General features: G+C 43.7%; 1 protein-coding gene across 1 annotated transcript in view; it reads left to right on the top strand.

Annotated features, from left to right (window-relative positions):
- NAA16 (N-alpha-acetyltransferase 16, NatA auxiliary subunit) overlaps window positions 1–14,693 on the top strand; it is a 597,575-nt gene that overhangs the window by 165,589 nt on the left and 417,293 nt on the right. The window contains exon 7 of the mRNA XM_085621946.1: window positions 8,903–9,022. Within this exon, the coding sequence (XP_085478072.1) occupies window positions 8,903–9,022 (120 nt within the window). The remainder of the gene's footprint in view (window positions 1–8,902; window positions 9,023–14,693) is intronic.

The following is a 14,693-nucleotide window of genomic DNA, read 5'->3' as shown; positions in this document are numbered from 1 at the left end:
AACTGGCACTGGTTAATGGCCTGGAATGGAAGGAGGTCATTTGGAACATGCTTTGGGCTATTAGAACTACACCCCATGTTAACACTGGGGTGTTACCTTTTTCCTTAACAGGAAGGTTGTTGGGTTCTAGCTTGAATAAAGGGTAGATGGGTAGGAAAGCAATGAATGTTGCAAAAGTTGTGTAATGGTAATGTAATGGATGTGATGGGTGTGGTGCAAGGGAAATACAGTACTGAAGGCAAATAGTGCGGACAACTTCCGGTTAAGGTCCAACACCGCGTGAGGATAAAATGTGCCAGTCTTGTAATATATGGTACTTCAGGATTTTCTGCATCATTTAAGGTCGAGGACATTAGAGACCATGTTGTGGTGTTGGATAGTGGCAAAGTTTGGAATAAGAACATGATAGTGATTGTTCTAGATTCTAAATCTGATTGTGTGCAGGAAAGTTTGAATGTTGAAGAAGAGCCAACATTGGTATGTGACCAAGGTTGTTGCAACAAACTGGTGCGATCTGAGTCCATTCCAATAAGTTTAAAGGTTATGCTATGTAAACCAATTGTCGCTCACTGCTATTTATCTTAATGTTTTCTATTAAGAATGTTCCTACTATCCTGCTAAACGCATAAAGGTCTGGCATTTTTGTACTTTAATGTTAAGGATTGCTTTTGTTTTTTTTTTAGTTTGAGCAAAGTGGGTATGTTGGTTCTGGTGGGGTGGTTGGAATGTAAGAGACTGATGGGGTAATGTTGTGGTGAGAGGGAGTTTAGGGTGGCAGTTCTTGCCTGGGCGTTAATGTTCATGGTATGAAATAAAGGTGCTTCTCCGCCTACCTGGGTTCTTGGTCCTTTCAATTTCCCAAGTCCTCTTCATGAGGAAGACCAGAAAATCTCTTTAGAGATCTTGAGCACACTCCCCGTCAATCTCTAAGCCTCTTTGCTTGGCATATTGGCATGGTTCCCTTGCCACTTTTTCATCCTTATTGAACGAATCTGTGTTAAAGAATGTGGCTTCAAAAACGCTTTAGATGTAAAAGCTTCTCATAAGAAGAATGATCTTTGTCATTGTTAAGAACTTTGGGCTATACTTTCTATCACCTGGATAGGCACTATGGGAAAGGAGCAGGGGTGGAGTTTATATGTAAGCAAACTATTTAGCATCCTGCATCTATAGGTAAGGAAATTGTAAGGGGGGTGGGCTTTTTGTTTGTTCTTTAGTCCTCAAATCTCTTGCAGGTGTATTATTGTAACATCTGGCCATTCTGAGGATTTTAGCAAATATCTTGACAGGGTGTTGGCCCATTTGATTGTGCAATATTCTCATTTTAATGTACTGGAGGCTTATGTTTTTCAGGCTTACTGTATATTACAAACTAATTCTCTGGCCTTGTTGATAGGATGCTGTCTTTGACTCTTTCTCAGCTAGTTACAACCCTTACGCACCAGACCGACCACAGAATTTACCTAATTTTCTCCATCTTTCCTACGTCTGTTAGAATTCCTGTCCCGTGCCATGGTTAGACCATTCCCTGATAAGTTCTCATTGGCAGGCTGGTTTTAAGATAAATCAGTCGTCCACCTACTGCTGAATTTTATCAGACCTAGTGTCGCATTAAGCTGACTTATTTTAGGAATTTGCTTACCGCCTCTATGCCAATTTCATCAGGTAATTCTGAATCTGATACTATAGCGGTAGATAGCAAGCTTTAGGCAGCTGTTAATACTTTAGCCCCTCAAACAGAGTAAGCGCTGCTGAAAGTGTCGGAAGCATTAAATTAACTCTTGATCAGGGTAGTAAGGCAACATTGAATGTATTAGTTCTCGCTGCGGCGTTTGATAACGTGCCACACGTGCTTCTTCTGCAACATCTTGCAATTGAAGATCAAACTTTAGATGGGGATGGAATCTTTTCTGGAAAATCATGGTCAATCCATCTGATGGCCCGTTTTCCATCTGAATCGAAGCCTCTTTCAATTGGGGTGCCTCAGGGATCTTCCCTTAGCCCCACCCTATCTAATGTCTTCATGGCCCTTTTGTGGTCTTAGTAGAATCCCTTGGCTTTCTTTTTGTGTCCTATGCAGATGACACTCTGCTTATTTTCTGTTTTGTGAAAGAGGCTGTTGTCGAATTCAGTTCACTGAAGGCCTGTCCCTCTGCAGCCTTTGACTGGTTTTGGGGCAGTCATCTTCTTTGTAATGCAGAAAAGTGGAATCTTTAAAGAGGACTGGTGGCTCAGTTACTGGCCAGATCAGGCCCCATCCCTGCCACCACCATCTTATCCTATCAACAGCAGGTATCTTCGATGGTGGGAAAATGCTTTGGTCTCCCTAAGAGCAAATGTTTTTTACCCGGGTCTTGCCAATTATCTGATCATGAGAATTGAGGTTGTTCAGAATGCTCCACCCTGCTCATTCTTAGCCTTCCACGTCCAACACCAATGTCACCTCATCCTCGCTCTTTACATTAGCTACCTTTAAAAAATGTAATTCTGTTGAAATCCCTAGTCATGGCTCATCATACTTAGGCTAGAACTGGTCTGATTTTCAGGCTATGTTTTTAAACTCCGGCTAGGGCTTTACATCCTTCTCAATCTTGCTTGGCTGTAGTTCCTAGGGTCAGACTAGTTACAAGGGGTGGACGCTCCTCCTCCTACTTTGTGGTGAGGGCCTGGAATCAACTCCTGTTTCAACTTTGCTGTCTTACCTCTGAGCCCACCTTCTGATAGAAACTGGAAACCTGGTTATTTGCTCTGGTATAATAATGTTCTTGCTGTCAGCTATTAGTGCCAGGACACTCTTAGGAGCATTTGTACACTCTATAAAAGCATTATCTTCCATTCATTCAACTTTGATGCTGTTGAAACTCTGAACTTCAGTATTTGGATATTATTCTAAAACGAACAGTCTAGAAGACATTTTTCCTTTCTAAAAGAAAATCGAGACTAATGGACAGACATTTTGACACCTGAGAAACCGCCTTACCCTTTGGTGGCTTTGTAGACGGGGTCTACATCAAAAAGGCAAGCTATTCACTACAATCGTGCTGGTGGTGCTCATCCTCTTTATTTTACTCCATTTCTTGCAGGCAATCAATCAAGATCGCCACGACTCCCATTATATACACAATATTAAAGATATCCCAGGTGCATTTCAAGATATGATTTTACACTCCCTGAAAAACTTATCCAGGAAATATCTCTGACACCAAGGGGATGACCATGCTCCAAGAAGATCACCCTAACAATCTCCTACAATTAAGCCTCCAGATGGGGACACACAATCAAAATCCTGAAGAAATATTTACTTGCCAGTATTTCTCCCACATAGTCGCCCTTCATAGTATCACCAATCAAAGATATTGGTGTTTTTCAAGAATTCCCTATTATATTGATTGTTTCACTGGATACATGTCATGCTAATGCACTGTTATGTTTTAAACATTACAGTATTGTATTTCTTCAAAGGCTTTTTCATTAGTACCAAGTCTCATAGAACTAGCGATGGATGTTTTTTCTAACTCTTTCTTGAAATGAGAATTATCCAACTAGACCTACATCAGATCCGTCTGGCAGTGCTTCTCCGGACAAGCACAGCAGTTATTTTAAAGCTTTGTATCTGAAAGATGTGTGGAACGTCTGCTACCTGCACAATGGTCACCACTGCCACAATTTTTATGGCCTTGTATACTTTGGGTTGTTAATATGCAGATTCTCCCTCGATATGCCAAAGGAGAACCACAACTATTTTCATGTGATATTTTGCATTAAAGACTAGTTGTTTTCACTCCAGTTATCACATGAGCACATCTTTGAGACCTGGTTGCTCTTGGTTGCTCTCATCATTTTTGTTTGACTGTCAATTCATCAATCTAATTATTTAATTTTAAAATAATTAAAACTCAACTTAATGAACAAAATAACAATATAAGCATATTATATCTGAAGCCTTTACGTCATGAAGCATTCAAGCATTCCATAATATAAATATTACAAAATGATTGTCTTGTGTAGTGTTATATCAAATACGAAGACTGTATTAAGGAGACAGAATATTATTTGGCATGGTATTCCTATGCCTTGTAGCCAAAGTAAGGAACCTCCACATAACATAGCAAGTCAGTTCGGTGGGTAACATCTGTAAGTAAAGGTACACTGGCTTACCAGTTTTTAAGGTTACAGGTCAAAAGACAGGCACAGTTTCTTCTTGTAGTGTAATAATTGCTGAATAAAATGAATTGTATGGTCATGTGGGAAGAAATTGTGTCCGTCTCATGGACAGCAATGTAGTATCTCCAATTCGGCCCGACCTTTAGGGAATGAAAACCTATGATTAATAATTCTGTTCTAAACCTTGTCCAAAGATGAGGCTCAAAAGAGTTCTTTACACTGATTACGTATGGCTCTTAACCACAAGGTGAGCTTCAACAGAGAGAAGACTGTGACTGAGCTCTGCCCAGTTGTCTGTGTTCTTTCAAATATGTAACTAAAACTGCTCATCTTTGTCTCTGGTGGCCATCAAGAATAACACAGTGATATAGAATTTCACTCTTCAGAATAGTTGCAGGAGTTAATTAATGGCAACATTAGAGGTGCCGTCTTAATCTTATCCTCAATATATTGCAACCCAGACACTTCCTGAACGGAAACCAAGGAAGTGTAGTGCAAGGCCAGGAGCCATCTGCAGGAACTGTTTTCTTCTATCTTTAAGTTCATGCAGTCCGTTGATGCATGTGCACCATGGAAATGTAGACACTTTATCTTATATATGGTAAGCATTTGTGCCATCATTTTTTGTCCAAGTCTGGATTTGAAACCAAAACTTGCCTCCATTGAGTGTGTAAATCTTAGCTTTCTGTTGGACAGCAAATGAGTCCAGTTTATTGGGTCATCAAACAATTCCTACATATGGAAATCCTTCATTCTCTTGATGTTTGTGTTTTCTGTATCTATTGTTTTAGTACTGATGTTTGTTGATCGCAGGACCATAACAAATGATTTATGCACATTAGTGCAATGTTCCCCAGCACATCTATAAATGCTACATAGCTTTTAATTAAAGATTGGAGGTTGTTGAATGTTCTGATATAGCACACAATAAAGTGGGGGGGGTGTGCTTCCTTCCCACCAAGACTCCCCTCCTGAAGAGACGCCGGCAGCTCTCTCTAGTATATATAAAGACATAAAGTAAAGAGAAGAGAAGCCAACACACATACTTTCCATACTCCCTTGTATGAGCAAAATTCTCACCTCTCTGGCAGTATCTAACCCTCATATAGACACACTATTACATTTCTTTTAGGAGACTGATTATACCCACTTGAGTATAGTAAATTCCATACCACAACGTAGCCCAGTTAACACAGGTGAATGCCATGTTGAGGACAAGGAAGACTAGATGAGATCTTTCTGTGTTATAGTGTATTTTATGGCTAAGTGATACAGATTTTGACACTGCTCTCCGTTTGCCAAACTGTGTTTTTCAAGGATAAATTTTTATGTGTTCCAGGACTGATCTGATCCATCTTAACAATCCCCCCCCCCCCCGCCCGCCTTCTCCCCCTAGACAGCTCCATCCCTCAGATACCAACCTCTCAGCCTTACAGTGATGGACCATTTTAGTATGTCACCTACCTTTTGTTGGTGTAAATGGCATGCCCTACTCCCTTGCTACTTCTCTCTTTGCCTCCAGTAACCCCTGGGAGCAGAGGGTTTGCATGTGCAAAGTTGTTTGGTATTCCTAATATTTCCGACTTTCATTATCATCAAGACTGCGGCTCCGAGGATATTCAACCTCACATTCCCCACTTCTCTTCATAACCACTCAAGTTGATTCTGTGCACTTAAAATGTGCAGGAAGATATCTCTTTCCACCTTGAGCTTCACCCTTTTGTGGCTAGGCCTATCTTAAACAATCTGGTCCAATAGAAGTAAGCTCTGTGAAGAATCCTCAGTTGAATTAAGCTGATGCTGACTTAAGTAGCCTCCTCCATCTGAAGCATGGTTTCCAATCCATATACTCCAGAGTGCCTTCACCCCTCTCCCATTTTCATCTAAGCTCATTTAAGCAAATGTGTGCATTAATGATCAGGTGTTATATTAGAGAGACTCTCCCCTTCACAAACTCCTCTTTAAGTATGTTATATTTTTAACGCATCTGGGCAAGCGGTTAAGTCGGTAGAGTGGATAATGAACAAGTGTTTGGGTTGTCGTTATTTGTACAAGTGAGTGGGGAGCCAATCCTCAGTAGGCCTGCAGCTGAAGGAATGATACAAAATACCCTACCCTAGCCATGTCCAAAACATAGGCCCTTCACCTGTCCAGATCTTTTTAGTGGTCATTCCCTCTCCCTCATGAGACGGTGATTAGCCTCCAGACTTGAACTGCAGAAGTTGTGGTACACTGGAGCATGGCCCCCAACGCCCTATCAGACAAGAAATACCAAATGCTGTTTTACTCTAGGTAACACAATAACCCCAATTCTGGAGGTTTCTGAGTGACCCTTAGTCTGTTTAAGTTCGTTTTCCATTGTGGACTCCATCACTTGCACTCGAGAGAGGTCTGCAAAATTGCAACAGGTGTGATCAGCCCCTCAAAGGAGAGCTTAGGTTGGTTGATGCTGCCAGGTTTCGCTCTTCACTGCGAAAACTTGATCCAATCGACCGCCTCTCCCTAATCTCCCCCACACTTGTTTACTGCCCTGGATGGATTTCGGGCTTTTGGGATTCTGTGAGCACCACTTGAAGAGCTGAACTGGAGGGAAGCATCTGGAAATGTCTGGTGCTCCTTGCTACAGTCTGGCATTTCCTCCAGTTAAAGATTTTTGGCTCCACCACAAGATGAGAATCAAGTATTCACCATAGGCGATTTTGTTTTAGCTAACATTTATCAACCAAAGTTTAAATAGTGTTAAAATTATAACTGTATGTTCGAATATCATCCATTGCCTGGGTTTAAACCAGGAAATGGATTGGCCTATAAGGCTGTCGGATGTTGAGTGGCAATTAGTGAACTTCCATGTTCTAGGATGACTAAATGGGTTTGGAAACTTTCATCCTCTGCATCACCTTCCTTGCCAAGTACCCCTTCAGCACATGACTCTCAGTAGTAGCGCAGGTTGAGCAGTCCAAGGCTTTCTCGGGTTAGACCACACTAGCAGTCTTAGTCCCACTCCAACTCTGTTAGAAAAGTCAAAAGTGTTTCAGTGCCGAAGCGCTGTCTGGCAGACACTTTCCTCCGGGGCCTGCTGGCCCTTCCGTCAGTATTACCTGCACCAGCAGGGATTATTGACCGGAGTCCCTTAGAGTGTCTCTTGTGGACGCGACGGCTGCAGAGGCTGCCTCTGGTAAGTATCACACACAGCTTTGCCAGGGCTGGGTGTCCTCGATGCTTCTCTGATGCAACATACATTTTCTTTGATCTTTCCCACCTCAGTCGGGGCTCGAGCCTACACAGGTCACCACAGTGGCCTCTGAAGACGATTGCATTCATCAGGCTGCAATCCTTCTCTTCCTCTGGGGCCAACACACGAGCCCTTCGCTCAGGCGATGGTCTGAGGAGCAGGTTTCTCTTTTGTAGACCAACCTGGCACATGGAAGTCACCGACTTGCATAACATGCATGGGCAATGGCCCAATCGCATGGCAACCTTCTTGGGGGTGGCCCCCTCTGGCATATGGTCTCACCAACTTTAACACCGCACAGAGGGGATGGCCTGATCGGCATGGCTAACTTCATGGCAGCACCCTCTGGCATATGGCGCCACTGACTTGAATCTATGAACCGGCAGTGCTCGATCAGTGCAACAGCCGTCTCCTCACACCTCACTTGCGGGGTGCAATTGACAGGATCTCCCACTGAACTTCGCTCTTTCCAGCACTCTCCTCTTCCTCACAGGGCTCACTGGTTTTGCAAAGCAGGCAGGCACTGGTGCACCAGGGGCAGGTAGTCTTGGATGTCTCAGAGTGATGTCCCCATACCCAGATGGGAGACTGGCAGTCCTAAGCCTCCAGCCCTGGTCACAGAAAGAAGTCTTTCAGAGCCTCCTGTCCTCACAAAGCCCATGTGGCTGCTTGCTAGTTTACTATTTTGGCCTCTAGTTCCCCTTCTTTAATCCATTATCAGACACCAGATATGATTCAGGGTCTTAGTTTTTTAAGTTTGTGTGGGAAATTCCCTCTTATCTGCCTTGCCTTTCCCCCTGAAAGCAGTCTGTCACAGCAGGAGAGACTTCGAATCTGATATGGGAGTGACTAGATGTTCATATCTGGATGCCAGCCACAGTGTTGTGTATTGTACCATTCACAGGTACACATACACCCAGCATGCATACAACACACATACTGCACAGCACTACATACTAGCTTGATGTACTAACTTGATGTAGGCCAAGGGAGAGTTAAGCACACAGCAGTGGGATTTTACACGAGTGAGCCGGTTGGCCTCACTCCAGTGACCTAGGTAAAAAGGACTGCTAACTTCTACTGATCACTACACGGTATGCTGCCACCACCAAACTTGTGCTGCTTAACTCCTGGCAAAGGCTGTAGCCTTTCACCCCTATCCGGGAAGTGCTTTAAGGCCCCTCCTGGTCCAACAAGAATGCAATACGTGAGACAGGCCTATGTTATGATGTGCATACCATGATCTGTGTTCGCCCATGACAACAAAAATTAGCACCAGGGATCTACATCATTGCAGCAGGGACACTCAGTGCAGGCATATACGTCCGTCAACATATGAGGGACATTTCCATTCCAACAGGGTGTTACTTGTATATCAGAGAAAATACGGAAAACTGATGTTATTCCAAATGATTATGTTCCCAGGTCTATCATATTGATCTCCTTCTACATAATTTTAACTTTTAAATGACTTTGTTTCATGTACGTTGCTTACTTTATTTGTAGGAGAGGTGTTTTTGAAGCTGGGAAGATTAAAAGAAGCTTCTGCTGTTTATCGAGAATTGATTAATCGTAATGCAGAAAATTGGACCTATTATAAAGGCTTGGAAAAAACGTTGCAACCATGTAAGTAATCTTTATAGAAATTGTAATTTTTTTGTGTTGCGTTTCTTTGACATTGGAATTGATGTTTCCGAAATAAGTGAGTTGTGCTGATACTGTATGTTTTCTGCAGCTCCCCTTGTTTTACAGGTGTTTGTTCTTCAAACAAGTGATTGGGCTGATCCTTTAATGTAAACTGAGAAATGCACGGACTTCAGCTCCTTTTTGACACAGTCACTTTGAACTCTTACTGCTGCAATGGAGGGATATCAGTGGCATGCTCACTCTTTCTTTTCATATTAGTGAAAATGTTGAGTCTACCCTGTAGCTGGCTGGTCTAGAGGCTGTGGCATGGCAGCTTTTTAAAAATTTAAATTACAGTCTGAGAATCCAACCATTATGTTGAGTCCTGCCACCAGAAATGTTTTTGATATATAAAATATATTTTTAGTGTGAGATAGTTACAGCAACCTCAAACTGTGGCGTCTGGTAGTGTGACATTTAATCATCAGCAATACTATTTAATCAAAGTAATGTTAGATGGTTAAGCAACCTGGGGACTAACACTTCCATGATCAGAATATTTAGCTATAATGCAGCTCCCCTTCTTGAAGGTGTTTGATTTTAAAGGTACTACCTCCACATAACCTAGAATAGTATTGCCTGGCACTCTTCTAATGTAGTGCATCAGTTTTGTTTATAAAAGGCAATGTCTTTTTTTGTCTAGAAAGAATTTGTTTTTCATTTGGCTACATACTGTACTTTTTTTTGGTGATATGGCAAAGAATGACATTCAAAAAATGTAACTAAAACGAAAAATAAATAAGATAAACATAAAACCTTAACAAGTGCTTTTTCTTGTTATCAAAGATAGAGACCAAAAATTCCCAGGGCCCAGTCTGTATAATAAGTGCTTGTGGTTATCGTTTATACTCTGAACCAGGTCAAGGTCCAGTGTTGCATGGAAAGTCAGCGCTGATAATAAACTGCTCCTGGTTTTATACACAAACGTCCTAACAAACTAGATGGTATTTGTGAGAAAGTGCCATCGTACATGGTATGCCCCCACTTTTTGCTGAATGGATTTTGACTGAGTGTGCCCTGGACTCCTGCCAATCAGGTGCCCAGGGCCTATGTTCCTTCCCTAAAACCCAAAACGGCAAACCCTGGCCACATGTCAGCCCCTCGTAAATTGTACCATAGGTACCCAGGGCCTTGTGACCAGAGGAGGCCTCTAAGGGCTGCAGCACTATTTGTGCCACCCTTAGAGGCCCTGTACCCTAACACACACACACTGCCCTTGCAGGCTGAGTGTCTGGGTACAAGACAAAACAAAGAGTCGACATGACACACATCCCTCTGTGCCATGCCCACAACCTACACTGCCCTGGCATACATCAGCCACCCCTCTAGCTGGGTGACCTATGCCAGTGGTGTGGGCACAGGAGCATGAGCCCTGTGCCCCTACAGTACCCAGGTCCATTCCTGGGCACTAAGTGCAGTGCTGCCATTTAAGAGTATATGGTGCTGGGAGCTCGTCAAACACGAACTCCACAGCACCATAATGGCAACACTGAAGACTGAGAAGTTTGGTATCAAACTTCTCAGCACATTAAACCCGCACTGATGCCAGTGTGGGATTTAATGTACAAAGCACTACAGAGGGCATCTTAGTGATGCCCTCTGAAACCTAACCTACAATCCACGTCTTGTCTGAGAGGCTGCCTAGGCTGCCACACAGCAGACATGTTGCTGGACCCCTGGGTGGAGAGCCCCCGCAACAATGCACATTCTGGGTGAGGTGCTAGGTCTCCTCCCCCAGGATGGTCAGGGGGAAGCTTCAAAGGCATGCCGCCTTTGTGAGCTTCTCCAGGCCACTTGCTGTACTCAGCAACTGGCCCCCACCGGTTCTGACCCCCACTCTGGCGGGAAGACTGGCCGGAAACTCCAAGTAAGGATAGGGGATGTGCCAGCCCTGCCAACCAAACACCTCAGGTGGGGGAGACGAGGTGAAGAACATCTCCGGGCTCTCGCCATCTTGAAGTTGGGGAGCCCTACCCAATCATGACTAGACCACTGCCCCCCCCTCCCACAGAAGAGTGGCAGGATAGGGGGTGTACCCACCCCAGGACAGGGACCCAGTGGTCCCTGCCCTTTACCTACCTGTAACGCCCCTAAATTAATTTTTTTATTTATTTATTTTAAAATGAGAAGAAAAAAAAGAGAAACATGGTGGCGTACACATCCACTCGCCTACAACCCTGGGGGCCGGCTACTTTGTATCTGACAATCCGTGCGTACCTCAGCGTTTCCCACATCCCGGAGGCCGGGTATCGCTGTCTTATATATACAATAATTCAATCACTCTTCACGTGAATGCCACCCACCATGTCTGTTCACATAGTCTGGAGTGGACAAAGACCCCGAGGACGTCCCCCCGGCGACTGTCACCCCGAATCTGGCACCCAAGGACCCACCTCAACACTCCTGACGACACCTGCAGCCTCAGAACCAGGGACCCCCCCCCAAACACGATCAACAGAGGGTAAGATTTCCCGACATCAAGACACCCCTGCACCTGGCGCCCTGCGGTCCCCTGTGCCCGACTCCTGGGTACCTACCTATCCTCCAACTACCCAACTTACCTCTCGAAGTGGTGGTGGCACCTAAAGAATCTTCGTCCCCGAGCTTGCAGCCTTTGTTCGTCCTTGAGCTTTCCCATTGAAATCCATTGAGCGCCCGAAGTCTCAAAAGCACCCTGCACCCAGCCACCCGAGTGGCCCTGGCAGTGCAACTTCTACTCCTACCTACTTCCCCATTTGCCCTGAGCAAGTGACCAGGAGCCCAGCTCCCACAGCCGTGTGGCCTGCTAGTCAGCAGTCACCAACCAAGGCCCCCCTGTCTCCCATAGGATAACATTGGGCCTAACTCACTCTGCACCCGGCTGCCCCTGTGCTGCTGGGGGTGTAACAACTGTACTTACCTAACCCTGGGAGACCCCTGAGTCTGTGCCCAGGACCTTAACTCTGCCAGTCGAGTACTTACCCAAAAGCCGATAACTCACTTTTCTTCCATAGGGTAACATTGACTGGCTTCTTCTGAAATTTCTTCTAAGTGTGGAGTTTCTAAACTTTAAAATATTCACCTAAAATCAACCGAGTAACGATAACGGAAATACTCACGTGCTATTAGGAGAGATCCAAGTGCTGGATCTTGGTGCCCAGCACTGACCCTGAAAAGTACTTACAACCGTACTTGATATTAACTCAATTTTCTCCCATAGGAAACCATTGACTGTTTTTCTGTGAAATTTCTTCTGTCGATTTTTGCAAACTACAAATATCCTTTAAAAATCGTACCAACTGTGAAAACTCAATTACTTACCTGTTTTAGATAGATGCCCCAGTACTGAGCCTAGGAGCCCAGCATTGGATTACAAAAGTAAAGAGAACATACTTTACCTGTAACTTGAATTTTCTCCCATAGGAAACCATTGACTGTTTTTCTATGAAATTTCTTCTAAGTGTCGATTTTGCAAACTTATAAATATTTCTTAAAAATCGGTTCTAAAATAAAAAAAAACATATATTTTTTTATATACACCATTGGCCTAGAGTTCAGTTATTGAGTGTGTGAGACCATTTGCTGACTGAGAGTGTACAACAAATGCTTTACACTGTCCTCTGATACTGCCTTACTGCTCGACCAAGCTACCACTTTAGAGAGTAAGGTTATATCTAACTTTAACCTCTGCCAAATCTCTGGGGACTGTGGACTCTGTACACACTGTACCTATTTGGGAACAGTATATACAGAGCCACTCCCTCACAGTAAACCAGGGTCAAGACCAGAGAAGTACACCCTGCACATCTGACAAATTGTATGTAGTGCTCACACACTGATCTCCATAATCACTTCTTCCACCTTAGCATCCGTTACTGTATATTTGTGCTATCTGTGTCCCAACCATACACTTTTGCTACCATACCTTCTGAGCAGCCGTTTAGGTACTCTGCACACCTTTAAGCTTAATTTTCTTTTAACAAACTCGCAACAACTATTCTGCTATCTCACCCTTCCACTTCACAATTTGTTAGAAATTGCCTGCACTGCAGGCAATATTGGGATAAAAACTTATCTAAAAGAACTCTCAACACTGTATTGAAATTTGAAGTCCTTTAAATGTGAGCCTTCCTCTCTCGCTGCTTCACAGCTTATACATGCACTGCTAAAGGACACATCCACTTCCGGTTTTGGGACTGCACTGTATTTTGTATCCGTGCCCCCCCCCATTTAGTTTTTTAATTTATTATTTGATAGACAAATTGTGCCGCCTTCTGTCACATTTGGCTCCTTAGAAGCAGTGCGTTGCACACCGCTCATAGTAGCTGACTACCACAAGACTTATGTGTTGCTTTTAGGGACCTGGCATCCGGTGAGTGTTTTGTGGACTAGAATAAGTCTTAATTTGCAGAGGAACTTTCTCTTGTTGATTTCAAAGATCCTCCTTGATCTAAGCGTGGTCTTCGACACAGTCTCCTACTCCACTCTTCTCTGCAGACTGGAAGAAGCCAGCATCACAGGTAGTGCACTAAGGCTAGCTTCGTTCCTGAACAATAGGATCTTCCAAGTCAGAGAATAGCCTTTTCACTGTACGAACCAGCAGTTAAAATGTGGAGTGGCACAGGGCTCTTCCCTTAGTCCCACATTTTTTATCATGTACGTCTGCCGTTTATTAACATTACATGCTCCCTTGGTTTTACCATGATATCGTATGAAGACGATACACAGATTATCATCTCCTTCTCACCTAATGACAGCTCCACATCTCAAAAACAAAACCTATGTCTAGCGCAGGTCACTAATTGGATGGCAGCAAGCTGTCTAAAGCTAAACGGGGAAAAAACGGAGGTCCTGGTAGTTGGCAAAAATCCATCACTATGGGACCACTTTATCTGGCCTCCGTCCTTAGCTGGTCGCCCACCACCCAACCAGAAGTGAAAAATCTTGGTGTTACATTGGCCAGTCACCTCACCATGGTCTGACAGGTGAAAAAAGTCACAGCCAGTTGATTCGGTATTCTCTGAGCTTTAAGAAAACCTCTTAAATGGCTCCCCATGGACGTGCTCAGAATAGTGGTTCAGGGCCTTATACTCTCTTGCCTTGATTATAGCTACTCCCTTTACCTAGGCTGCCCACTATCTCTCATCAACAAACTGCAGACCATCCAAAATGCTGCTACCCAAATACTACTGGTGTTAGACTTGGCGTCTTTGGCGTGGTTTCCCCTGACTTTTTGCCTCTGCCTCATGTATTGTTGGTGCTGTGCTGGATTTCGTTTTTGCTGGCTTAGATGCTTTGGGCACTTTGCCACTGCTGATCAGTGTCATAGTGCAAGTGCTTCTTGTGTAAATTGTGTACATGATTGCTTATCCATGATTGGCATATTTTATTTACTGTTAAGCCCCTAGTTAAGTGAACTGATTGTGCCGGGGCCTGTAAATCAAATACTAGCAGTGGGCCGGCAGCACTGATTGTGCCACCCACATAAGTATCCAAATACAACACACATGCCAGTTCTGATGTCTGTTCACTTTCTTACTTCCTGATCACACTGCACTTTTGATATGACCAAATATTGTTTATATTTTGATATTGTATTTTCAAAATATTTTTCTTTTCAAACGTTATTAAA

Source organism: Triturus cristatus, chromosome 8, assembly GCF_964204655.1.
Source record: "Triturus cristatus chromosome 8, aTriCri1.1, whole genome shotgun sequence".
NCBI lineage: Eukaryota > Metazoa > Chordata > Amphibia > Caudata > Salamandridae > Triturus > Triturus cristatus.
This window is presented reverse-complemented; position numbering and strand designations above follow the sequence as displayed.